The sequence below is a fragment of the Agelaius phoeniceus genome, chromosome 3 (genome assembly GCF_051311805.1).
Source record: "Agelaius phoeniceus isolate bAgePho1 chromosome 3, bAgePho1.hap1, whole genome shotgun sequence".
In the NCBI taxonomy this organism is placed as follows: domain Eukaryota; kingdom Metazoa; phylum Chordata; class Aves; order Passeriformes; family Icteridae; genus Agelaius; species Agelaius phoeniceus.
This window is the reverse complement of record NC_135267.1, coordinates 76,453,195-76,481,181: the sequence shown is the minus strand read 5'-3', so window position 1 is coordinate 76,481,181 and position 27,987 is coordinate 76,453,195. Positions and strand designations below refer to the sequence as shown.

The window sequence follows — 27,987 nt, the reverse complement described above, 5'->3', positions numbered from 1 at the left end:
TGGTCATTCAAGTGTGTTTGGAACTGAGCCATATTACTTGGTTTTGCTTTTTTTTTCCCCCTTGGAGTGCTTCTCCAAGTTGTTGCTATTAGCAAAATTCAGGGTTGGGACTAGATGATCTTTAAGGTCCCTTGCAGCTCAAGCCATTCTGTGATTCCAGGATGATATTTATTTAGATCATGCTTAGCTTGTATGTGTGAATAGCTGTATCATCTTCATAAACTATAAAAGACAGCTAACATTCTCACTTTGTTATAATGTTTCCAGGACAGTGGGATGGGAAAAGTGATGCAGATACATGAAGTAATGTGTTGAAAACTGTTGTAAATTTAGTTACTACAGAGGCAGAAAGAGAAACTAGATTTTTATGGATATATGCAATTCTCTAGGTTATCCTAATTTGGGATTTCACCTTATAAGACATAGGGGGAAGGGAGTTAATCACACTTAGAGTGTCATCTATCAGCACCATCACACCACCTCTGGTTTAACTCTTACATGAGTTCTATGGTACAGCAAAGATTGCCCCTTTTCTCGATTGGGGAGCTGCATACAGTAGGAAGAGTGTTATGTATCTTCCTAGAAAAATTGAGTAATTCTCATATTTGGAGTTTTGTTTGTTTCAGAAATACTTCTATATCAAATGTACATGAGACTGCCTCACTTCAGTAAATAGGTAACTTTAGTTCCAAATGTGGGGAATCAAACTGCTAAGGAGGTGGAATGGAGCTTAAGGATCACCTGGTTACAACCCCACCTGCCATGGGTGGGGACACCTCCAACTAGGCCAGGTTGCTCAAGGGCTTATCCAGGCTGGCCTTGGACACTGCCAGGGTCAGGGCATCCACAGCCTCCCTTGGAAACCTGTTCCAGTGTCTCACCACCCCCGCAATAAAGAACTTCTTCCTAATATCTAATCTTTTCCCTCTTTCAGTTTTTGTACCCATTACTCCTTGTCCCATCACTGGAGTTCCTGTCAGACTCCTTTTCTAGCTTCTCTGTAGGCCCCATTCAGATATTGGAAGGCTGCTTGAGATTTCCACACAGCCTTCTCTTCCAGGCTGAACAGCCCTAGCTTTCTCCCCAACAATTTCCTTTTTCCACATGTGTAACTTTCTGGTGTTCTAACATCTTGTAAGCTGTTAATTAAGGCAAGCATATATGTTTTATTAATATTTTTGAAGTGAATACTGAATAGAAAGAAATTCAAAATCCCCAAATGCTTTGCAATAGTAATTAAAAAAAGGAAATCTATATGAATGAGTTACTCTAAGTATCTAATCATAAGGAAAGTTTGTGTCTCACTGTGGAGAGTAATAAAAAATGCACAGAACAAATGATATGGTGTTAACTAAGACTATATAAAATGTGCCTGTGCTTTTGTTTGAGGTTTGGGTGTTTTGTTTCATATGTTTTTGTTTCTATACAAATAAGCTCATAGGAATAAGTCTGGAAAAGTTTATTGTCCTCAGTGGTAGAGAAACACACATGCTGTAGTCAGGATACATACTACACTAGAGGAGGCATTATTGGTTGTTAATTAAAAGGAAAAGAAGCTAGAGACTCCTTAGATTTGTAAATTCTTTTCCACTTCTGCATGCTGCTGTCTTTGCTTCCTGACAGAATTTTTGTTTTGGGTCATCTTCTCATATTCTTGTGTCATACTCCTGTACTAATGAGAGGGTAGACCTCATTGGAATCACTTTTCAGCTGTGTTAATTCTGATTATTTGCTGCAGAGACTGTTTGGCTAATATTAGCAGTTAAAGTCTAAATTGCTTCACTGTGAGTCAGAGTGTACTTGAAATCTTGTACAGTAGTATCATTTATGCCTTCATTAACTATGTTTTCATATCTGAGTAAGCCAAACCAAGTTACTGAATGCTTTTGTAATCTGAGCCTGTTTAAACTCGAAATAGTCCTGTTCACGGTTAATCATCTGCGTTAATGTTTGCATTGTAACTTGTCCTTGCTCTGTGTGCCACTCAACTGACAGTCCCTTGATAAGGATAAAATTAAGGGTATTTGATAGAATTGTGTTTCGGAGCAAGAAAATGCCTGAAAGTAAGCAACCATTTAATTTTCTGATAGTTTCTTGCAATGTAGAGATGACAAATGAAAGGTGGGAATTTAAGTGAAGTTAACTAAACATACAAGCCATGTCACTGGCTGCAAAATTAACTGCTGGGCAGAGGTGCAGAACTTGGTTAAAAGTGAGAGTTCATGCACAGTACACTGGCAAACACATTCTTCTGGCAACACCTGACTAACAGAGCTGTAGAGACCAGTTTTGTTAACTAGTGTTATATGATAAAAACAGTAATTTGTTCTCTTCTAGAAGAAATCTGTAGAGTAGAGCTGGTAGCACTTTTTAAAACACAGCTCTTTGGTAACCAAATGTGCTATTTGAAGGTGAAATGAGCATTTGTATGAGTAGACTCCCCTGAGCAAAGTTACTTTCCTGGCTTGGGAAATACTTCTCACTTTCTTGTTCTATATTGTAAAAAAGTATATAATAATATTCCATGCAAATAAAAAAGTATATTTTTTGTGTGTTTGAGGCATATTACAGAAAAATCAGTTTCTAGTATAAAATTGCAGTATAAAATTTACTTCAATGTATTGAAAGAATTAGGTTGTATTTTCAAAATGAAAAGCATTTCAAGCATTTTTTTCATAAAGCTGAAGTATATTCCAGAGGATTGGAATTTAAATAGTGAAAAAATTTTACTTAAGGAAAAAAAAAAAAAGAAATGCATTGCTTTAATAAAAATGCATCTGATCTGGGCTTGATTATTGTAAAAATCTGCTCCTTGAGATGACTTGCTTCTTGAAACAAGCATGAAAATTTTCAGTGCTTATTTTTGTAAACCTTACTGATGATGGAGAGGGGGTAGCATGTGGGACAGGGAGTAATGGCACATCTAAGTTCACTAGTTCTTGATCATGGCTTAAAAATGAATGGATACTGGAACTACCATTTCTGACTTTGATGTTGCAAATGACTCCATCTAAGTTTATTAGTATGGATTGGTCTGAAGAGAACAGCTTACAAAATGGACATCTATATCTTTACAGAGAAAATTATGCTTTCTCTTTTTTGTCATTCAGAAAAACGTTTGAAAAATTTGGCTTTGGGGAAAAGATGTATTTGCTGGCTTTGAACTATTCCAAGGATAGGGCATCTACCACCTTGCTGGGCAACCTCAGAGTAAAGAATTTCTTCATAATAACTAATATAAATCTACTCTTTCTCAATTTAAAACCATTCCCCTTAGTCCTGTCCAATACATGCTCTTGTAAAAAGTCCCTCTTCATGTTTCTTGTAGCCCCCTTTAGGTACTGTAAGGCTGCTGTAAAAATGCTTCCCTAAAGTCTTCAGTTCTCCAGGCTGAACAACCTCAATGTCTCAGCTGTCGTAGGAGAGGTGCTCCAGCCTTCTGATAATTCCTCTCTTGATTTCTCTTTTATCTTGGTCTATCCCACTTTCCTTTTGTTCCTGCTTTCTGAGTTTGTTTTCTTCTGATGTTCTGTTGCTTTGTGGTGTTCTCAAAATCAAGCTGTTTGCTGTGGTTAGTTTGTGATTATTAATAGTAATATTTCCACCCACTCCTGCTTTCCTGTGCCCCACATACCCTATAGCAACTATAGGTTAGCAACAAATGTGTATTGGTGGTAATGAATCACTTCCCTTGTTCCACTCAGATGCTTGTCTAGAGCTTCAGAACTGAGCTGCTTTCAAAAGTAACATGTAGAACCCATGGAAATCTCACTGGTTTGAGGATGTAGGGAGGGTGGGGAATACTGAATATTTTTCTTTTTTTCAAAACCACTTCTTCTGAGTTTTTGCCTTAAATTTCTGTGTCTCTTGAGTTTTTGATCTTTCATTGCTTTTTTGGTTATATAATCTTTCTTGAAGGATGAACTTCTATGTTAAAAGAAGCATTATTTCAGGCATACAGTTCATTTTATCTGTATTAAAAGTGAAATCATTATGCAATTCACTAACTACAAAAGTGTTCTGCAAAAGGAAACTTCTCCGATGCCAGTGAATAGTCAAGTAGTGGAACGGGTTGCACTGGGAGGTTGTGCAGTTTCTGTCCATGGAGATTTCTAAGAGCAGGCTGGAGAAAGCTGCAAAAGAGCCTGGTAAGACCTCAGAAATGATCTTTCTTTCACTAGGAGTTTGGATTGTAAACTCCTGAAGTTCCTTTCTCCCTGAATTTTCTTGTAATCATAGATGGTTCCATGGTGTATATACCCATTCCAGTTTATTTCCAGTTGTGATGGATTGCATTGTGTTATTAATTACTCTTCTTATGTGTAGTAGAACCATTATATAGGCTTTACTGTCTCTGTTGTTTGCCAGTTGAGCTTGTACCTGAAGAGAAATTTACAAATGTTATGCTGCCACTTGGAGTACTTTATTTAGCTTTTTTCATCCCTTTATTAGTCATGGCCCTTATTGAGACACACATGTTGGTACATCTCAGCATTGGGAGCTCTCCTGTTGGTTGGAGGTCATGCCTAAATTAAGGGTGTCTGCCTGCCTGGCTGCTGTAACAATTAGTGTTTTCTGTAGCTGAACAGTCTTGGAAAATTAGCCTGTCCTCCACAGATGTTTAAATATGTTCCTGTGATTAAAGATATTTAAATATGATCATTTGATTTGGAATAGACATCAGGAGATTTCTGCTCCAACCTCCTGCTTGAAGAAACCTCAGTCCTGATGCCCCTGAGGGCTTTTCTCATAAGGTGTTGAAAACCCCCTAAGGACCAGTAAATGCAGTAACTCTGGGCATCCTCCTTCATTTGCTTGACTGTCCTAATGATGAAAAAAGTTTTCTATATAGTCAGTTTAAAGGCTGCTTTTGTTCCAACTTAATGTCCAGTGTTTGTCCTCCCACTATGCCCTGTTGATCACTGCTGCATTGTCTTCTTGGCCTCTTTGAAGATCCTCTGAGCTGCTTTTGTAGGTCTCCCCAAAGCCAGCACTTCTCCAGGAGCCAGAAACCCAGTTCCTTCTGTCTCACCTCCTAAGATGGTTCTTCAGCCTCCTAAACATTCTGTAGCTCTCTGCTGAACTTCAGCTGATTTCTGTTCTTCCTGTACTGACAGCACCAAAACCAAAGTGATGGGTAGAGCAGTACAATTGTTTTACTTGACCTAAAGCTTGTATTCCTCCTGTCAATGCACCTAAGCATGATGTTGACTTTGCTGCCAGGGCATGCATCTGAATCATCTTCAGCTTGCTGTTCACCAAGATCCTCAGGTTTTCTTTAGCAGAGCTTCTTCCCAGCCAGTCTTTTCTTGAGTCTGTGTTGTTGCAAGGCATTTTACCTTTCATTGTCAGGACTTTACTTTTGCCCTTGTTGAATTCTGTTGAACTGAAAATCCACTCAAAACCTCAAGCAAAAAGCAAAGCAAAAATACCCCACCTAAACCCCCACTTTGAAGAATTTCCTTTGGCAAAGCCTTTAGGCATGTACTTGAAAGCTTTGAATATTGAAATGCTTAGATTCTTCTTGAAGTTGAGCACAGCATTCTTCTACTCATCCTGCACAACCTTCAAGACTGAAAATACCTTTGTTTCAGGATCACTTTATGTATCCTTTGACTTAAACAAACCATGTTCTGTCAATGTATCCTGTGTGATGGATTGCCTAGGGGCGATGGTGTGGTGTCCTAGTGATGCAGGACAGGAAGTGTTTGTAAGTTGTGTAAATTGCACACAGTTTTGCTCCTATTTTCTGTTCCGGTGCTTCTTCCTTCTCCAGATGACACGCCTGTATTAGTTACTGGAATGGATAGTTGCAGTGAATGAGCAGTGCCGGATTATTTTTGTTGATGTGTGTTTTTTGGGAATAAAGATTTGCTTTCACTCCTGATTATTGTTAGTGTATAAAACTGTATTTATACAGTATGGTGTACTGACTAGTTCAATTACTCATACTCAGCCTCATGTTCTTTGTTTTGAATTCTGCTGTTGTGATATGGGTCTCTGTGTGATGCTGAAAAATAGGCCATGCTGGTAGTGTACCATTTTTGATGGAAGAAATGCTGAAGTTTGAAAGTTGACTATAATCTTGCCTGGCCACAGATATTTGTAACAACTTTGTTACTTGAATGCAGCATTTTTACTGTTAAAATTTAAGTTGCTATTTTGAAACTTGGGTAGCATTAGACTGTTAATTCTGCAAATGTTTTTAGGCCAGTATTAATATAATAGGCATTTTAAACTGAAATAAACCAAATAAGAAACATCTCAGAAACTCAGCATTACATTGTATATGCTGATATTAAGTTTAAAGAAGCTTTAAGTCACATTTTCTGCATGTTGTGTTTGAATCTACTTTGATGCAATCTTGCTAGCCATTCTTAAGTAGCTGAACTACTCCTTTAGCTGCTAATCCCTATGTCCAGATGCTTGTTCTGGGATTTCTTTCCAAAAAACATGGTTTAAAAGGTTTATTGTGCACCCTGGGAAGTCATTAGATCAGGACTGGTCTGCCCCAGAAGTTCAGAGATCAGAATTGTAAGTTCCTCAAGAAAAATACCCTTCTTATGGTCTCCTTTCATAAGTGGAATGTGCTCAGCTGAAGACAGTCATTGCAGTGAGCGAGGGCAGACTGCCTAGGTTATGACAACATGAAGTCTTAAAGCTGGGTGAACAAACTCTGGAAGGGAGCTATTGAGTTGTATTCTCTAATATCTGTAATCATCTGCTCTCTCAGTTCTAGGAATGAAGCTGCTGCCTAGAGTAAGCAATGTACAAATACAGAATTGCACTGTTTATTTTCAAGTTCCTTATTCCAGACTAGGGTGGGTAGGAAGGGTGAGGAAGAAAGTAGTAATGTGAAGGATGCCTATGTGATGATTAAGTATTCAGCTTTTCAGTTGTCTTTTTGTTGTTTCTATCTCCTCCCAGCTCCACACACCCAGTCCTGTAACTGATGATGTGACTGACCTGCCCTCTGAAACTTCCTCACTCTTCTGTGAGCAGGCGGTGGCAACCTTTTGTGAAACAAAGAGCAAGGCACTACGAAATGAGGGGGCAGTATTAGTCTGGTTGCTGACCTACCAGACTAGATTTGTTCTGATGCTAAAATGAGAAGTGAGGAAGCAATTCTTGACTGCGTCAAATTTTGAGAACTTAATCAATTGAATGAATCCCATACTTGCCTTTCAACCCCTCATCAAGTCTAAAAGTGAGGCCAGATTTCTGCATTACCTTATATTGCAACAGAATGATAATTTAAGATGTCTTATATAATTTTAAAGAAGTAATGATATATTAGTGTTTTCAACTGGGAAAAGAGCTGCCTTGCTACTTTTTGAGAATCATAATTTTTCATAAAACATGAGTAGTCTTGCACAGAACACTTACTCTAATGAGGGACTCAACTCCAAAATATTTGAGAGGTTATGATAACAATTATAAGTCAAACTATTTTTTTGAACTGGGGTATGTATATCTCGACTATTGTTTGAAAAACTAATGGTGGTTTCTGACTGAATTCCTTCTGACAAAAAATTGCTGGAGTTGGTCTTTATGCTACTACCACAGATACCTTTCTCTAGATTATTTCTGCTATTATGAAGAGAACTGCAAAGGAAATGAGGAGCTTCCTATGTAATCAACTGGTCAACTGCTGTTTCCTCTATCGGGAATAGTGTTAGCGATTACTCACAGTCGCTGTGTTTGCATTGTTGTCCTGAGCATGGAATAGGAGACTGTGAAGCAGTAGAAAAAAAAGGAAATACAGTGGCCCTGCAGTTATGGAATACTGCACTTACAGAAAGAAAGTAGCTTTTTACACCCATAGTTCAGCTTTTGAGTACTTCTCTATTTTAATGACTGGTGGCACAATGAAACGTTACCTTTAGCAGATCTAAGTGAGCTTTTTAAAAATATGTAGCCCACCCTGTCTCTGAACTGACTTTGTTAATTGACTGCTTTTTAAAATCTCATTGTCTTTTAATAATTTTGTTTCCTCTCCTCCTCTGGCTTGTTTTGTTGGAATGGTGCTACTGTGGTCTCTGCAGGACTTTGGAGACTCTGTAAAAACTGTCAGCGTTTGTGTGTGTACAACATCTGATGCAGCAGTGTTTTGCGGAAGATCTCTTGGCATTGCTGAGTAATTCCTGTACCATTTGTGTCATTCCTGCTTGAGCTGAACCCTGCCTTTTTATGGTCAGGACATTTGGAGGCTAGAGTTAGCTGGTGATTTGAGCTCTAATGGACTTTGCACTTGGTGGTTCCTGATGTTTTGGAGAAAATACTATTTACAATAGAAAATAACGCCACATTGGTATTTGATACCTTTAGTTACTTCTAGTTGAAGCTGTAGAAAACTGTGTATATTTGTGCATAGTGCTACTCATAGGTGTGAGTTGCTATGTCCTCTAGTACTAAAACAAAAACATGGCTAAAGTTCTCCTCAGTTAAATGATTTAATAATTGAATTACAGTCTGATTTTATTTTACTAGCCTTTTTAGGTCTATTATAGTGATTTTCAATACTGTATTACTTTCATAATGTTTTGTTTGTTCATCCTTAGGCAAGTGAAATTGATGTTTAGACAGGGATGATGAAATTCCTGCATTCCCACAGATAACCAATTTATTTCCACTGTGAAAGCCAGCCTCTGTCATACAGCCGATTGGTTGGATTTCTGGATCTGCAGAAACATTCCTTGACTCTGCAAACTACTGCTGTTGGTTTTATTTTGGGTGTCAACAGCTACCCAAGGGAAAAGTGTGTGGATGAGGTTTCATACTTTTAGCTGAAGCTGGTAAAATGGCTTTCTAGCTGCAAGAGAGTGCTCCCTTCACCCCTTCTTCAATTGAACAGGTTTGTTTGGGTTTTTTTAATCCCTTCTTTATGCTGGCATTCAGTTTTATGTGACTCCATGGTGAAGTTCTTAGGGAAGCTGGGAGACTAGGATTAGTTCTTGTTGGGCTTTTCTCTCTGAACTGTCTCATTAGAGTTCACCTAAATGCTTGTGTTGAAACAATTATAATGACACACAGCTGGAGTGGGGGTAGAAAGGGATAGGGAAAGCCTCTTCCTATGTAACTGTTAGTTGCCATTGGATTAGCTTAATGTCATATTTTCCCTTGCTGCCACAAGCGGGATTTACAGAGTAATTTTTTTCTTGAGATAGCCATCCAGTAATCAACAGTTAGGGACTTTTTGGGGAATTTATTTCTAGGTCTATGTGACTAATACCTTCTGTGTTCTGTAATAATAATAATAATAATATGGAAGATACATAAAAGAAGAAAGTAGTCATATATAGAGATTTTCTTGTTAGATAAGCCTGTTTAGAGAGTAGGACCTTTCAGCCAATGAACTTGATTCCAGTCTGGCAAAACAGATGCTGTTGTAGATTGGGAGCAAGTGTGGAACTCCATTGGGGAAAAGGAAGTTGGTGGTAATTGGAATGTAAAATCCTTCTTCAGTGAGAAGGGCGCCAGCTCAAGTACAAAACATTAAAGTGTATTGTTGTGTTGATAGCTACATGGTATCTTCTCTTTCAAATCTAAAAGTAAACAGAGCATTGAGGGAGTAAAATCAGAAGCAAGGTAATGTTTTTGGTTGTGCAGGTGCCTTAGGAATAAACCTTTTTATGTGCTGGGGAGTGCTTTGAGCTAGCTTTTGTGTTGGAATGGAGGATTTTGTAGTTTTCTTTTGACTGAGAACAGTCAAAAGAAAACATCACAAAACAGGGAGTACAAAACCACTGTCAGTATGAAGATATTGTATATGGTGTTTCTGCAGAGAAAGCCCTTTTTTAGCTGTCAGCAGTTGTTTTTAAATGCAACTAACTGAGGCCGAATGTCATTCACGAAGCACGGTGCTTGATGAAATTGTTGCCAAAGATTATACAACAGGTTTAAGTAGGATTTGCAGAGAGAAGGCTATCAACAGATGAATTTTACCAAACTATTAGAATTACTGTATAGATTTTTCACAAACTGTCTGTGGCCTTGGTATTCCAACATGAAGATAACCAACATTAAGATAACTAATGACGTTAAAAAACTGCTTTGTAAGTGTTAAGAAATTACCTGATTCCTTTAAATATAACAATGAGGCTTCCTGGAGGAGTTTTTGAGTGACTGAATTAAAAAAAAACCCAAACAAACAAAAACACAGCTCTTTTTGGGACATGCTCCTGTTTGGAAGCTGTAATGTCAACCTTGTATTTTCTTTTTAGTATTCAAGTTAATGCTTTCTAATGTTGAAAACTGTGCAGCAGTTTCATGTGTTAATTTGAAACGTGTTTGGTTGTATCTGTAGTGAATGAATAGCTTTTTTTTCTGAATGTGTGGTAGAAGTAACCAGAAGGATGTCTTAGCTCTTGTATGTGTATGTTTACCCTAGACAAAGCTGCATATAACAGCAGAGAGGTTGTGTGTCTTTGGCTATGACACAGATCATCTCAATAATTTCAATCATCAGTGCAGATTTTTAGTTTGGGGTTTTTTTTCAGAACTGTTTTTGTAGCCATACTCCATAGCCTGAAGTATGGCTGATTCGCCCTTACAAAGCAAAGGGGAAAGTATTTCAGGTAGGGAAGAAAAACAGTAGTAGTTCAAAAAGAGATCCTTTGCCCCATTTCTCTAGAATTTGTTACAGTAAAATTGTGTTTAGTGGTACATTTTGACGTTATAATATTACTTAAAACCTGATTGACTAACATAATTTATTTGGGAAATAACTTTTTGGAAATCTAGTCAGAGGTTGTATTTAAATCAGAATGTTGAGTTTTGAGGTTTGGGCTATTTTTATTTTTTTTTCATGCAGATTCCGGGCTGCAGTTCGTCTCCTTCAGGAGAATCAGGTGCTTGTTTTTTCTGTTAGGCTTGTTAGCATTCCTACTTCAAACTCCTGACTAATTAGCCTGGTTGCCAAAGCTCCTCCATGCAGTGTATCAGATAGCACCAGCGTTTTTCTAGTTCAGACAGTGTGGCTGGATGTCTTAACCCTGTATGGTGCTGATTCCAGCTCATCCCACAGGAATGAGAAACCAGGGTAACACAATCAAGTTTATCATTACTGAGTAGAACTTGGCTCAAACTTTACTGGCTGTGTCAGCATAAATACATGGCATGACCCTTGTTGCATTATGTAAAATTGATTATGTTTTTATAGTTTCCTTTGATAGCCTCATCATTCTAAAGCCTGATACTAAAATAGTAAAAATGCAGTGCTAATTACAAGAAATTAATCCAGACAGTTGTTCATTTAAAGGATTGTTGGTGTCGGGGTTTTTTTGTTCTGCAGTGAGAGTTTATTTATATTATTTCCTATATAAATGTAGAGGTTATACTGAAAGCAAATAAATATGAATGTTTAATCAAGTGAATGTGAGGTGAAGTGGGCATAGTTTCTGAGCTGCTCTATGTATTTGCTGGTGACAGCTTATCAATGGGTACCAGCTTGTCAAATTTGTGTTTTATTTGGTCTGTTGGTTCTTTGATTGAATCTTCAGCCTATGTCAGGAGTGTGAAGTTGCCACTGTAAGAGGTCAGAAACAGACAAGAAATTTGATTTAGTTTGTACTAAGTGGTATATGTAGTTCTGGACGCTAGAGAATCTGTATGGGAAGGAAATGTTAAGAATAATTTTATTTGTGCCATCTATAATAAAACTGTGATCAGCTTTGGGAAGACAGCCACAAGAAACCAGGCTTCATGATTTTGATTGCTGGTGGAAATGTTTTTTCCTGTAGTGCAGCTTTCTGCTGTAAGTAGATTGACATTTCTGTTAGAAATACTGAATTTTCACTCAAGAAGTATTTTTTTAGCTTTTAGTAGTTTCACTAAAACTTTGCGAACTACTTGTATTGTTATTTTTTATGGTTTTAAGACTGTTCCTAAGACATTCCTGTATTGGAGTTTTATTACAGAGGAAAAACTGTAATATTTTTAAGCTGTAGAGAAATTATCATGTAACTCTGGAATCTAACAGTTTGTATGCCTGTTATAGAAATAGCCTTAAGATTACAGAATTCTAAATTTTACTTTGTGACTGTAGAAAATTAATTTATCTAAATGCCATGTGATTGTGGACTAAGTCTTTAAAATATTTGAGAGATTTGCCATTCCTGTATCAAACTACAGTTCCCACTTAGCTCATCAGGACTGCCAGTCTCTGCTAGGCTGCTGCATTTCTGCTGCCTTCTTTGGTCTGGTGCTTATCTGACCTGGGTCAGGACTTCACAGCCGAGCCAGCGTAGCCTGAGACAAAAAGCAGTAAGAGGCCCCTGGCTTATCGTGCTGGAGGCAGGTAGGTGCTGATGCTGGTGCAGAAGTGGGAATGAAGTGTCCAGCTCGGCAGAGGTGTTTCATGGTTCCTTCAAACTGACACAAGTTGCAAGCAGGAGAGTTTCCCCCAGCTGCTGGCTCTGACAATTTCCTCCACACTGAATGAAGGGAAGGGAAATATCTTCCGAGTTAACCTGATTCATGTTGCTGTACAGCTGCAGGATGCTGGTGCCTGGCATAAGAGAGAGGAGATGGGAATGAGTGTGTCAGTATGAGGAAGTGCTTTCTGCAGCACTAGAGTTTCTCTTGCTGACTGTGTGTCTGCACTTTTAATGTTAAAGTGAGTAAGGGCAGTCTTTTTTGTGGCCTGATTGATGTCTGAAGATGTTTTAAATACAGGGATTGCAGCTCTGCAAGTAGCAATGACAGTGAAAAATCAGACTTCTAGTGCCTGAACTTTCATTCTCACCCTTCAATTTTCCTGTTGTATTTTGGTTTGAGGTGGATGTAATAACCTGTTTCTTTTCCTCTAAATGGAACTGTTCAAAAGGAACAGTTTTTAACACAGTAAATACTATGGAGAACTCTGATTTATTTCAGTGGGTTTTTAAGATGCATCTGAAAAATATTACAGGGGATTGTCTGTACTTTTAATTCTTCTCTAAGTTTTCTGGTGTTGCTCCTTAGCAATTGTCTTAGTTGCATAACAGTGACAGGTTATAAATAAATAGTAGAAAGGTAAGCAATATTTTATTGAGGCCCATTGCTATTTGTTATTTCTCCTCTTTTAAATATGTCATGTTAATTCAAAAGAGGCTTTGTTTGGTTTTGACTTGCTTTTTACCTGGTTTCAGGTATGATTGAGCTCTGCCTGTACCTCTCTCCTGTTGTTGGAGACCTTCAGGGTATTTTGATACACCAGATGTACATCAATCACTTTTCTGTTTCCTTAATGTCACATCACCGCCTTCAAACAATTTTCCTAATCATAATAATAACAACAACTTTCTTAACAAGCTTTTGTTGGGTATATTTTTTTTCACAGTATGTGTTGACAGTTGCTTCAAGGCCTTCAGTATAAGGGTATTGGGAGAGTCTCTATATGATACCAGCATTGATATAGTTTGTAACTGGTGGTATGTTTTAACTTGGGGATATGATTTAATCTTCTGTAGCTTTATTTTTATTTTGAATGTAATCAGGCTGATGAATGATTAAGTAGTTACCAAGCTGTTGGTAGTGCTTATTGTTGAAAACATTTTTTGTTTGATTTCTTCAGTTGGCTGCAGGTTTCATTTTGTACAAAGAACAGATATGGGTGTGCTCTGGTTGATTGTGTAAATGCTGTCCACCGCAGCTTAACAAAGCACACCCTGCAGGGGGCAGGCAGCAGCTGTGTTGCAAGTGCTGTGCTGATTTTGCTGATCAGTACTGTTGGTTTGAAAATTAAGGATTGGAAGGTAATGTCTGTTGTGCTTTTGAGGAGTGCCCTTGGCAATTTTTTTTTTTTAATTTTTAATGAAAAGCTGCTTTTTGACTCATAAATCTTATGTGAAGACAGTTCATGTTGCTTGTCTAATAATATCTTTTGTAAAAGGTTATGAAAACTTTGGTGTATTCAGAATGAAGTAGGGTTGATGGCACCACAGAATGTGGCTCTGGTAAAAGACTACTCTGAAAACAACTTGTTTCATTTTATTTTTAAGTCAGTAGGAGCCGCTTCATCTACCTGATGTAGATAGGTCTTTTTTGAAACTTAATTTTTTGATCTGTGAGATGTAAGTTAGCAGGAAAGTATTGAAGATTACAATAGTGTTTGTTTAATCCCAAGAGTTTTTGTGTTAATTAGTCTTGCTGTTGGGGACAGATAAGCAGCAGGAAGCAGGGACAATGCATATAAAGTATACAGTAAAATATCTACATCTGTGATAATTCAGGGCTCATATGGGCATTAAAGCTGCATTTATGAAAGTTATTCCTTTTTTACTGGATGTGATAATTATAGACTTGAATTTTGGCCTTAGTTTAAGATTTTGTGTACTGTTTGTCATACAGTGCAGTGGCTTTTGCATTGACTTCATTGCATTACATTTATATTGTGAAGGTGTTTGTAGTATCTCTAATCTTTTGGTTTTGAGATTTTGTTTCAAAATGTAGTGGGGTTGGTTCATAAGATGCAATTTTCCTCAGGAAAATAAAGAGGAGGTTTCACTTAGTTATGATTTTCGTGTTGTGGGTTATTGGTTCTCACTGACAGAAAAGGTCAGCTGTTGGTCCTGCTTCTGTGAACATTGCAGTGTCTAAAGTGTGGCAGAATGAGTCATTCTGTAGTGGAAAGTCTTTGTTGATCCAGGTGTCAGAGGTTTGGAAGAGGAAGTAAAGCTGATGAAAATTATTTTTTTATAGGAGCTGTTTTTTCATCTGTATTGTCCTTCCTTTCTCCTGTTAGATTAAAGGTAGTCTTTTACCATGAAGCTGCAGTTTTTGAAGTTAACTCAAAAACTGTAGCTTAGCAAGAACACTGTGTTTCTTTTCTACATGGGAAACAGTTTATAACAGTTACCAGGATTAAAAAAAAAAACAAACAACTATTTGAAATTCCTTTTTAATAGCATTGTCTGTCCTCAAGTTTCAAGTTGAGTCATTATTGGAATTGAGTGCTAGAATTGGAAATGAGTGCTAGAAACCTCACCCTCATGTAATTTCACAGTGCTTATTGCCTTACTGATTTAAATGGGTTTTAAAATATCATAGATTTTTTTAAAAATATTCTTGTACTCATTAGAATTCCACAGATTTGTTGCGTACTTATGGCTTTTGGAGAGGCAAAGGAAGCAGTTCCATTTTACTGTGTAGACTGACAACAGGTCAGATACAAAGGCATTATATGAATGTTTCAGAATATTCTGCAGTGATAATACTGTTCCTATGCTGACCTGTTATATTCATATTGTGACCCGAATTCATTTGAAAGCAACGTGTATGTGCTTTAATTCTACTTTTTGCACTGTGGATTTGTTTTATTGTTATTTATATTCTATTAGCAAAACTCCTGAGCAGCAAGCACATGTACCTGAATAGTAATCGCAGCTTAGCTCTCTGTAGATTTTTGCTTGCAGAATTTGAATTGGGCACGAAGAAAGATGTGATGTTCTTAGTGCTGGATTTCGGTATTTTCTAGATGCAGTCATGCAGAATGTGCTTGCAAGGCAAACAGTGTTATCAATGCAGCTGAAAGAGATCAAAGCCTCTTGGAGGGGGTGCAGATGAGGATTTCTGAAGGGAAACTTGTATATTCTCTGCTGCTCCAGAGACTGAATAGTTTACAGAATGGGTAGTGTGTAAGACTCTTTAAGTATTGAAGTATGTAGTGTTTTGTGATGCATACAGGTGGGATAGGAGTTTTAACAGCCCATAGGTATTCTTTGCTGGCTTGTGGGAGTAGTAGTTTGATCTCATTCATTGCTGTGCCCTACATATTGTGATAAATACTCTCATTATCTCTGACACTTAAAAGCAGGGGTTTCCTTTCTCATGTGAGCATGGCTGTAGGTTATGGCTCTGGATATTACTGTTTTGTTTGCAGAAGCTTCTCAGATTCTTCAGGAAGTCCAGGTTTCCCTGCTGCAAGTCCCATTGTGTCACATTGCAGACTTTTTCTGAGCTTCATGTACAGTGCAGTCTTTTTATCTCTTTCTACTTGTTTTCCATATTCCTTCTTGACTACTATATTCTTCTGTAAAAAGTGTGGGATGATTGGCAGAAAGAGAGGTTTGGACTTGATGTTTTTTTTGCGGGGATTTTCTTTGTTTTGGATTGCCAAAGTATTGAACACCTTTGCCTTCCATAATTATTAACACTTCTCACATGTATATATAACCACTCTTGGTAATTGGAGAGGGGAGCATTCTTTTACTTACTCGCATTTCTCTGTAGCATAACTTCAGATGAGTGATCTTGATTATTACTCGGTAAAGTAATAATGCTTTACTGCTTTAAAGCAGAAATCCACCCTTGACAGTAAGTAACTGGGAACTAGATTTAAAGATCAAACTGTTTTGAGAAACCAGAGTCACTTTTGTGAAGCCTCATGGAAAAAATTGGAGGGAATTTATATGATAACTTATGCCTCACATCTTCAGTTTTAAGTGTGATTTGGGTGCTCTGTGTGACTGACTTCATTATGTATTGAAGTTTGTTTGCTTCCTGCTTTCGTAGTGCTCCTTTTCATTTAATGATGGTCTGGGGTCCTCAAGGAGAATGTCAGAGGAGAGTGATAGCACTGAGAAGGCAGAAGGTTTCTAAGAATGTTTAATGGAAGCTTTTCACAAGATTTTGTAGAATTTTGAAGTAGTTTCACTTTATGAAAGTGTTTCAGGTGTTTCATTCTGATGCTTTTATGTGTTTGTATTTTTGTTTTCTGAAAACACACTTTTGGAACATTTGTTCCATTGGTTTTGAAGCAGTTACTGCCTGTCATTGACTGTATGCAAAAAGTCATAACTAGGTATTTGAAATGCTTCTATGAACTCTTTCCTTCGTGCCTAATGAAGAGGAGGTGCAGCTTACTTCTGTTTGTAAAACAGAGAAACAATGGTTAACTGCCAACTATTATGTAAGTTGAAACCTTTTGAGTAGGATATGTTTTTGGAAACTACCATAACTTCATTTGATACTAATGAAAAGGAATAATTATGCTTTGTATTTGAGGAAAGTTGCCTTTGTTATTTGAAAAGCCTAAAAAGCTGACTTTCTCTGTATGATCTTCAAAATATGTTTTGCAGTCTAGATGATCAGAATTAAAATTTTGTGAAAATTGACTGTACTTGTGTGGCTGAAGACTGGTCTGTATCCTTGCATTCCTACATGATCCATGAACTTGTACTACAGATACATAAAATACCACATGCAATCGATAATAAATTGCTTAACTTGCTTATCATGCATATAAACTCCTGAGAGGAATTTAGGAGTGTTTATACACTTAAGTAATCAGTCACTCTTGAAATCCAGAAAACATTTTCATTTCTTTTTGATAAATGACAGTTCTTATCTTTGGAGAAAGATAGATAGTTTCAAGAAATTTGTAAGTGTTTTGGGGAGATTCCTTCGCTTACAAGAATATATCAGGGAATAATAGATACAGAAGTATCTGCCTGGTTTAGGACAAGCAATTTTTGTTCTTCAGCCTCTTTTCCTGACATGAGTTCAAATGATAAACTGCAGTGAATGTGCCTAGCATTCTTGACAGAGAAATTCAGTTGTGAATGAGTTTGAGGATGAAACACAAAACTCTGAAAAATAAACACTTTAATGCAGAGTTAGAGTGGAGAGTGGAAATTTAAGTGCAGTGCCTGCCTTGTTGTCTGAGTGTGAGTGGTGGCATCTGTTTCTGTGCAGTTGGGATTTATCTGCTAAGCATGTGGCTGCAAAGTTAAATGTGGCTTGAACTGCAGCTATACACACACACAAACATGATATCAAAAAAATAATGAAGACTTGAAGAGGTTTTTTTGGTTTTTTGGTCTCCTATTTCCTGATTTTTTTGAAATGTGAAACCAGTTACTTAAATCTGTAATAGCCCGAGCAATGCCCCAAGGTACAGTTTGGAATGTAATGGAAATTAAACATTAAAAGGACTTTTATATGGAGAAGTGATAGAAGATTGTGATGCTGTTGTGCAGTCTTTTTTTTTAACAGAAAACTTTGGAAAAAGTAGAGGGGAGGGGACGAGGACATGGTTTGTGGGGGCACAGCTTGAGAAGCTGCTGTAGAAGAGATTGGGGGGGTAATGGACAGTCAGTGGTCACTGCATTCCGTTGTTTTTATATCCAGGTTGTCAAATGGCAATATTAGAAAAACACATTACTTCATTTTGGAAAATGAAAACAAAACTTGCTTATGCAGACATTGTATCTTGAGAATTCAGAATGCACTTTTGTCTCATCTGCTTTGTTAGTACCTGGAAGTAGAAAGAAGTTGTAACTTGCAGTATTATTGATATTACTTATATTAACAACAACAATAAACAACATGGTAGTTTAGAAAGCTTCCTGGATTGTTTTTTACATCTTTTGCTCTTCAATCTGTACTGTGTTGTTAAAAAATCTGCAGATTGAAAGCATGGCTACTTGGCAGTAGAATGTGTCCTCAGTAAAATAATCTGATTTCCCTAAAAAAAAAACCAAAAAACCAAACAAATAAAAAAAAAACCCACAAAAAAACCCCAAAAAACTTTGAAAAAAAGCTACTTGAATCTTATCTCATTATGTCCTCACATGGTACATACTGCATAGAAAAGATTAGGAATATGCTCATTTTTCTCTTTTAAAATTCTTGCTTCAGCAGTGCCTTGAGATGGTGGTGGGGTGAGATGGGGTCTCATTTAGAACATTTATTTCCCTTGTATAAAGGGAAATAAATGTTCTAAATGAGACATGATTGTGCTTCATGATACTTTTGCTGAAGGCTTATGTGTTGTCTTTTGCAACAAGTGGATTGAAACTTAAAATCGATTATAAAAATACTGTGACTGTTTTGTGAAGCATCACGGTTAAGGAGTAGTAGCAGGAGAGGCAACCATTTAAACCGAATCTTTACAAAAGCATGCATGGAACGTGGCTTGGAATATTACCTGTGAGAATGCTCTGCTTTCTAGAGATCATGACATGCTTAGATTCATTCTTCTTGCAAAAAGTACAGAGTTTTCCAAGCCAGTTGGAGATGCAGCATGGCAGCCCTAGGAAGGTAAAGCTAAAAGGGGCAAGTAAGTAGCCAAGTGCCTATTCCTGCTGAGAGTTAAAGATGCTGTGCTGGAGGTACAGACCAAAAGCATGCCAGCTATCGAGGGAAGTGTGAAAGGAAGCTGGCATGACTGAACATCAGGCAAAGATAGTTACTAGAAAGCTGAAGTAGTATCCAAATGAGGAAAAAACCTGAAGTAGTATCCAAATGAGGAAAATTGTAAGGATGTAAAATCTGATAAGAATATAAAAGCATGAGATAAAAAAAAAAAAAAAAAAAAGAGGAATGCTTTCAAGTCAGCATTTGTTAAGAGAGTAAAAGGCAGGAAAGCAAGTTACTAGAACTAGAGAATCTTTATCCGATAACTGAAGGAAGTGAGAGATGAAGTAATTTTCCAAGTGGTCTGTAATGGCTCTGTTAGGTGGACACCTTCAGGTCGTTGGAGGCAAATGCACTGTGAAACCAGTATTACAGAGGGCGTTCACTGGTGATGTTCTGTGTGAGAAGAAACTGCATAAACTTACAGAATTCATGGACGCGTGGTGTCTGTTATAATATCCCGTGGAAAGGTCAACAGGACTTAGGAAGTTGTGCTTCAGACCTTTTGGAACTCATTGAAGGAGTTACCAAGAGCACATGTAAGGGAAGCTCCAATTCACTGTGATAGGTAGGATTTCCAGGAGTCATTTAGTAGCCTTCTGCATGAGAGGGGTAAGTCCTTGTATGGATAATTAGTTAATAATTCGAAATACGTAATTAAAGACAAGAAATGAAGTAGTCAGGATACTTCTGAGAGGTGAGTAGTAGCTGTTACAAAAATGTTCACAGCTGAAGAATTATACCCATGGTTGTATAAACTGTAGTTAAGTTCAGAGTGTATGTAGAGGTGGGAGTTAGCTGGAGTGAGGAATGTGGAAACTGTAACTTGCAGGAAGGAACACTGGAAGGAACACTGTATTGCTAAGTACAATACATAGTTCTGTGGGAACAGCAGTGCAGGCTCAGAAAGATTAATTCTGTAAATTGCTCAGATAACAACAGAGAATAAAACACAATTTGCCATTGTTGTGGTCCATAGTGCATTTCATTGGACTGCTGTGTTGGTGTAGGCTTGGGAATATCCTGAGAAGAACAGTTCTTATTTCTGCATGTATCTAGGTGACACAGATGTTTGTCTAAGTGTAGGTTATTTGACTTCTTAATTCCTTTTTAAATAGTCTTATTTTTTCATTTCTTTTTGCAAAGGTCTTCTGAATGATAGAGTAGCTTCAGTAAATATCTTGATTCTTTGCTGTTCAAAGAAGCATTGTAATGCGTGTCCTGTGATCAGATGTAGTACTGGAAAGGGCTGTGCCTAGCATAAAATCTGTCACTGTGCTCAACACCTAAGGATTTGCCTATTTCAAAGCCTCTGGAGAGTGCAGGAGCAGTGATTATTAAACTGTAGAGTAAACTTGACAAAGTCAACTGGAGACTTGAATATCCTTGATTTCCCTTGAGTGCAGGGCCCCGTGATTGCTGGGATTTATGCAAGGGGCAAAAGTTGGGCAGGTGGAGACCACTGGGGAACTAAAATTTGAATTTGGAGTTGTTGTTCAGACTGGTAGTGGAGTAGCATAAGCAGACAGTATCCTCCTGAAGTTTGGTGTGCTGCAGTAGAGCCACAGGCTCCGGTGGCAAAGGAAATCGCTTGAGGATGTGAAATTACAATAGTTTGAACAAATTGCCTTTGCAGTTGTAGTGTAGCCACCTGGCTGACAGCTGCAGTCCCTTTCTTCACCTCATGTTGGTGCTGAAGCTTTTTTCCCTCACAGAGGGCTTAGGGAACTGTACCAAAGACCAACCTTTCTTAAAATAAAAAGTACAAGCAAGTCAAATGGTTTAGCTTCCTTAAAAGGCTGCTTCTGGGACAAACAGATGTCACCATGAGACAGGAGTGCATGAAGGGGTGAAAACAGGAGAGAAAAGATGATCCTGTGAGTTCTGTGACAGCAAGCTGTTCTCATCAGGACATGCTGCTGTTCCTTGAGCATGCACTTTTAGGGACTTGGGCTGCAGGGGCCTGTTCTCAGTTAGTCTTCAAGATGTGTCTAGGTTTTAGAAAAGAGGTTTTATTAATTCTCATGAATATAGCTGTAAATTTGGATACTTAAAAGATTCAAGTTCAGTATTTTCAATAATAGATAGTCCTTAATTTCTTTTTGCAGGATAGCTTTTCAAGTTTATAGTTTCCTGGTTTTTAATTCTACTATTATGAAAATTTTGAAAACCGATGTAATATTTGGAGGTCTGATATTTTCATAATAAATTTGTAACAAATAATAAAAGAACTCTGAACATTATAATCTTAGCCAGCACTCAGATTTGTATTTTTATTTCTTTACAGGATCTTGAGTTTCATGGAGTAATGAGATTCTACTTTCAAGACAAAGCAGCTGGAAATTTTGCAACAAAATGTATCCGTGTCTCTAGTACTGCCACAACTCAAGATGTCATAGAAACTCTTGCAGAGAAGTTTCGACCAGACATGCGAATGTTGTCATCCCCTAAGTACTCACTTTATGAAGTGCATGTCAGTGGAGGTTTGTATTATTCATTAAGTCCTTCCTGCATCCTCACCACCATCATATCTACTCCCAGCCAAAGTATCTTTATATTTGCCCTCAGTTTCTAAACCACATGAGACTACTTGGGTTTTTTATTCTTAAATATGTTGCTATTAATTGTTTTTTGGGGAGTGGTTTTCAAAACTTAATTATACATACTAGGCCTGCAGTTAATGTAGGATTTGATTATGATCTGTAAAATGCTGTGATTGACATCCTGTTAGTTTGTTGACATTTGTTGAGAGAGTTGCTGTTTTTAGGATTAGTAGGTAAAGACTAAGTTTATAATGGCAGACTAGGATTGTTAAATTGACCAGTTGAGAGTACACCTTCTGTTCTTTGACATTGTGGGCCTGTAATGGTAGCCTTGTAACTCATGTTCTTCTACTGCTGAACTGGGGGAAGTTCAGCTTAATATTGTTTGAAGCCACTGTGTTTCTTAAACAGATCCTCTGATGTTACCTGTGGAGAACTTGGATATCTAAATAGTCTTTGGTACTGCTAAAATTTGTCTGTTTCAGATCAGAAGGTGATAGTGTGTGTGGTGGTGGTGGTGGCGACAGATGAAGGAGAAACTATCTTTTGGTTGTGTTTTTTATTTTTGTGCTTCAGAAGTATACACAAGTGCTTGAACAACCTTAAATACTGCATTTGAACAACTGAAAATATTTTTTTTTTCTGCCTTAGATTTCTTTAAAAGTCTCTTAGTACCTATAGTCAAAATGAAATTGTTTTCTTTCCAGAACAAGTTCCTGATTTTTAAAAGATGATTGAGGCATACAAGGTCAATAGGAGTGTTTCTTACTGAACAAAATTAACCACAAAGACATCGTTGTTTTCCTGGGCATATGTACTGTCTCCTCCTTTTCAAAGGGAAAATCAAATGGCAAGACTTGCTTAAGTTTTTTAACCACTCTGTCAGTTGTTTTTCCATATACTTAAAATAGATGTAATACTCTAAATGAAATTTTGTCTTGGATCTGAATAATGTCGTGGGGGCTTTTGATTTGTTTTATTGTTTAAATTTTGTAATCTTGTTTATTTTTGTGCAGTCTTTTTAGGATAGTATTTCTCGGACTGTGGTCTACTTTAAAAAGTAAATTTAAAATAAGAAAAAATGAGTATTTACAAGGCCCAGGATGTTTCAAAATGCTAAACATTTCAACTCTACATCTAACTTCTCCTCCAGAGTGGTAATGTTGTGTTCCAAGACTTAGTTCTGACAAAGGAGTTATGTGTGACTACTTTATGGGGACATTTAGCTTATGTCGGTAGATGGAACACTTGGGCTTGTTGCTGGAAAGGAGACATGTAATTAATTCTACATTCCCAGGCTTGCTTTCTGTCCCTGTACTTAAGAGGGAAACATCAACTGATGTGTTCTGTTAAGCAAACCTTTTGGTTTTATTAAAAGTTTAACTTACTTCAAACTATCTTTGCTCTTGAGATACCAAGTAATTGTTTCTGCTTTTCATTTTTTTGAAGAAGAAAGAAGATTAGATGTGGATGAGAAGCCTCTTGTTGTACAGTTAAACTGGAACAAAGATGATCGCGAGGGAAGGTTTGTCCTCAAGAATGAAAATGATACACTTCCTCCAAAGGTGGGTCTCTACAGAGCATGCTAGTGCTAACAGCACTTTTGAAATCTCTGGGGTTTGCTTATATAGGAAAACATAACTTTCACTTTTCTAATTTCTGAAAACAACTGCTGCTCATGACCTTCAATATCTGGAGCAAGTATTTTTAAATACTTGAAGTGCATCTTTGCAACAAAGCTCTTTTGTTATCTTTAGATGGCTGGTGATGCTGTGATCCATGTAGCTGTCTAGTACTGGAGCATGCTAAGAGAACTTAGAGTTTGATTTGTTCTATTATGATGACTTGAAAAATACCTCAAATAGTATATGGTGCCACATACCAGGAGGTAATCCTGTCTCTTGCAAAGCTTTTAAAAGGGAATGGCAGGGGGAGTTAAAGAGCTAAAAATTATTACCTCCTTAGGTAACATTCTGTTTCTTGAAAAAAATGATGGAAGACTTTTTGTTTTTGTGCAGGGTTTTTTGATTTGGTTTGGTTTTGCTTTTTTGGTTTTTGATTATTTTTTTCTCTTACAAATGCAAAATGAATGAGCTGCCGACATCAGCTGTACAAAAATTTGCTTTAATATTAGCAATTTAAACATTAAATTAGATTAGACTTTGGCTCCTGAAGTCATATAATCATATATATTATATGTAGCTTGTTTGCCTATAGCTATGGAAAACATGCTATTCAGTGTGGGCTATCTTAAGGCAAGTTTTTGATCTTGTGCTTAGCACTAAATTTCCTTTGCTTTTGGAACTGGAGCTTGTTAATTTTAGAAGTGCTTTGGGTACAGAGATGTGAGCTTGTACTGGGCATTTGACTACAGGATACATCCATGTTACAGGGCGGAAGGGAAACTTAATGATGCCTTGCACTATGTGTACCAACCCTGCTATTCCTATTAATTGAATTAAGTGATTTGCAATTTTCCTTCTCTATGTTCTTTGCTTCCTGATAGAAATGAGAAAATCTGCATCTTCTTTCTCTCATGCTCTGTAATCTTTACAGAAGGCAAATGAGCCTAGGATTACAGGTATCTTGTGTATGCAAGGAGCAGGAATTGAGGAAGACAATGCTGGAATGACAACTTGGAAAAATATACCACTGGGCAAAAGTCTTCTGTAATGTTTTTCCGTCTGCAGTTTATTCTTATCTGGTGCTCCAACACAGTTGCCTTGAAAGCAGATTAAGCACAGCACTGTTACAGAGTATTTTTACTCAGAAGCAAAAATTTCTTTTGCAGCTTCAGTTAATCTTTTGAGGCCAAGTAGATAGCAGGCATTATTTAAGTAAAAATCTGCAGTTTATTCACTTGGTTGGGTACAATTAGTTCATACCTTCTTGGGAACATGACATTACATTTGCCTTCTCTGTGTTTCCCTTGAGAGCATTAGTCCCATCGCTGTGTAATGGAGTGTTGTTGCCTGGAGTGTTGGCTTTGGGTCAATGATACTGTATCTTAAACAGGTTCATCTGCAAAGTTAAAACCAATGCTAACTTTTCTTTGGATTGAAATTGATGGAAGCTGTTTTAAACTCATTTATTTCAGAAAGCTCAGAGTAATGGGCCTGAAAAACAAGAAAAAGAGGGAGTAATTCAGAATTTCAAGCGAACTCTCTCAAAAAAAGAAAAAAAGGAAAAAAAGAGGCGTGAAAAAGAGGCATTGCGACAAGCGTCAGATAAAGATGATAGACTTCTTCATGGGGATGATATGTAAGTGGCTTTAACTTATTTTTTAAAACTTAAATGATAGTTGTTTTTAAGTGCATTTGCAAAAGAAAAAGTGTGACTTGCAAACATATGCTAACTCAGCTTTCCCATGCTTTGCAGTATTGGAAATCATAATAAAGTTAGGAGTATGTAAAGTTTCTTTAGTGTCTTTCCTCCTGTCCCCGTGTTTAAGAGGTAGAAGACTTCTTGTTTTCTTTAAAAACTAGCAGCTAGTAGTCCTTAAATTTATATCAGGTGAGCATGGGTATATGAATGGCATTAACTGTAGCAAAAGTGAAATTCATGTAGAAACCATCTTAAAATAACTTAAATGAGCTCCTGTGTCTATGAATCCTGTTGCTTTTTTATCCTATGTGAAATAATAAGGATGTATCTATTTTAAGCTCTTAATGACATTCTTTTTATTTAAACTAACTTGGCAGTGAGAATTTTCGCCTTGCAGCTGAGGTTTACAAAGATATGCCTGAGACCAGCTTCACTCGCACAATATCCAATCCTGAGGTGGTAATGAAACGGCGGCGACAGCAAAAACTAGAGAAGAGAATGCAGGAGTTTCGCAGTTCTGATGGCAGGCCAGACTCAGGTAGTTGAAGTTCTTCTGGTTAAGTTATAAACATTTTACCAAGAGCATATTCTTAAGGCCAGCAACTCCTGTAAATTTGACTTTTGCTTTCTGCAACATTTTTTGCACATGGCTAGTTTATCTGGTGTGTAACTGAACAAAGGGTTTGTGAAGGTAGGATTCCACAGGGGGATGTTCCATTGTGAGTGCAAGTCAAAGCTTTCAGTGGTGGGCAGATTGAGAGAGACTGTGCTCATTGAGCTTGCTAACAGTAGTGCTAAACTGGGAAAAAGGAAGGATTTGCTTAGCCTGGCAAACTGAAGAGGTTGGCTGAGATAACTGACATTCCCTGTACTAAGAATGAGCTGAATGACCTGATAGAAAATTCAATCAGTAGCGTAAATAAAGGATATAAAGGACTGATTGTTCTGCCTAAGGGATTCTGGTAGATCTTGTGAATAATAGTGATTAAGTATTTCTCATTCATGCAATGGGGACATAACAATGATTGTATACACACCGTTAGAAAACAGCAAGTGAAGCTATGTTAGAACTGCTAAAATCTGAAATTATTATCTGTTCATGGAAGAGTAGTGAAGAAAGAGTTAGAGGTGTAGAAAGCATTGTCTTGAAGGAAATCTTAAATGGGCTTTTTAAAGAAAGGGGAGGTCAGCACAGACTTCCTGACAAGATGGTAAAGGTCTGTTCATCAACCAGTCATTGACATTATTTCATTTTAACTTCATGTAATACTAAGCATGGTGAAACATTAGGAAGACACTTCATTAGATAAATTACAGAAATATCACTGGAGATTTTTACCAGTGGAGAGATAAATCTATTTTGGGGATATTACATAATTTGTCTTTTATTAGTAGAGTAATGAAGTTATTTCTGAAAGGGTTTGTTCTTATATTCTGTTAGAAACATAATGAATTACTTCATGTCTGTCGTTTTATTCTGTGGTTGCATTGTTAATTCTGTTTGGTTTCCAAGGTGGGACGCTGAGAATTTATGCAGACAGTTTAAAACCAAATATACCGTACAAGACAATCCTGCTGTCCACTACAGATACTGCAGACTTTGCAGTTATTGAAGCACTGGAAAAATATGGCCTGGAAAAAGAAAATCCCAAGGATTATTGTATTGCTCGTGTAAGTTACTAAAACACAATCTTCTCACATTTCATGTTTGATTGTTTTTTTTTTTCTTGCAGTAGCTTCCAAGCTAAATGGAATGACTCAGTGAGTTCTGTGACTAAATTCCACCCCCCCCCCCCCCCCCCAAATCTAACAGCCTCAGGAATTGTGAAGTGACATATCAGGTTTTTTGTTTTTAAAACTTTATTCTTCCAGTTGTTTTGCTTGCTGTACAGGAAAACATTAATACTGAAAATGGCATATTTCTTCATTGGGCACTTTTATGGGTTTTATACCACTAAATGTGCTGGTGATTGACAGATGTATAAGCTAATAGTTCATCCTGTGGATACCTAAATCTGTGCACAAAACTATTTCCCTGAACTAAGAGTGTCCACTCTGAAGTGGAAATGCTGAGGTGACCTCCATTGTAAAAGATGTATGTTGTGTGCTATTTCCTTAAACCTTGCTGTGGTAGCTGACCCTCACTACAAATCAGAAAAGATTAAAGTGGCGCTCTTAATTTCAAAATTTAATTATTTTAGGAGTTCTAAATGAATTGCATAGAATTGTTATTTCTTAGAGATGTGGCTTTAATCAGAAAGTCCCATGGGCAGTACTGATTAAAGATTACAAACTTCTGACCATGTTGTCTTCTCAGGGAGAACAGTGAGGCTTGAAAACAATATTTTTTGAGTCCAGTGTTTGATTACATTTTTGGCTATGACTTGTCTAATAAACTTGCATTTTCGCTCCTTAAAATGTTGGAAAAATGGGAAAAAATTTGTTTCTTACAATACTGTGGTGGTTTGGGAGAATCATCGGCTACAGCAGAGACACTGAGACTAAATTTGGAAGATAGTTTTACTTCATTCTGCTTAGATCAGACTTATGATGCCTGAGCTAAAAAATTAAAAAATCTTTGAGTATTAGGGAATTTATTGTACTAATTGCACCTTTACCCAGGAAACTGTTGAAAGTTACTCTTTTTGTAATGGTGGTGTTCCCCCTTAGATCCTATTTTCTGATCTTGTGTGGGGATGTTTAATGTAGAAAATAGTCTGGGGAACCTTGCTTTGATCTTGGCAAAGGTTAATGAAGTCATTGCTGCAAAAGAAATTTTTTTTATATTAGTTTTTTGGGAAGTACTTCTGGAAAATATTTTGTGTTTCCTGAGTAACACATCTTCATACAGTGTGTCTGAACTGGTGTCAGTTGTGTGGTTATGTTTACATTTGACATACAGGAATGGTCTGCACTGACCAATAGCAGATCTGTTTCTCTTTAAGTATAGGACACCTTATTTGCCCACAGTAAGTTGTTGTAGTTGGCTAAAATCTGCTTG

At 37.2% G+C, this 27,987-nt stretch overlaps 1 protein-coding gene across 22 annotated transcripts in view; it reads left to right on the top strand.

Moving 5' to 3' along the window:
- AFDN (afadin, adherens junction formation factor) overlaps positions 1-27,987 on the top strand; it is a 115,582-nt gene that overhangs the window by 12,671 nt on the left and 74,924 nt on the right. For 14 of the 22 annotated variants that reach the window (XM_077175636.1, XM_077175643.1, XM_077175645.1 and 11 more), the window contains exons 2-6: positions 21,407-21,602; positions 23,112-23,227; positions 24,760-24,923; positions 25,364-25,524; positions 26,500-26,657. In XM_077175636.1, coding sequence (XP_077031751.1) covers positions 21,407-21,602; positions 23,112-23,227; positions 24,760-24,923; positions 25,364-25,524; positions 26,500-26,657 — 795 coding nt within the window. The remainder of the gene's footprint in view (positions 1-21,406; positions 21,603-23,111; positions 23,228-24,759; positions 24,924-25,363; positions 25,525-26,499; positions 26,658-27,987) is intronic. The other 8 variants (XM_077175648.1, XM_054630308.2, XM_077175638.1 and 5 more) reach the window with 1 other exon arrangement.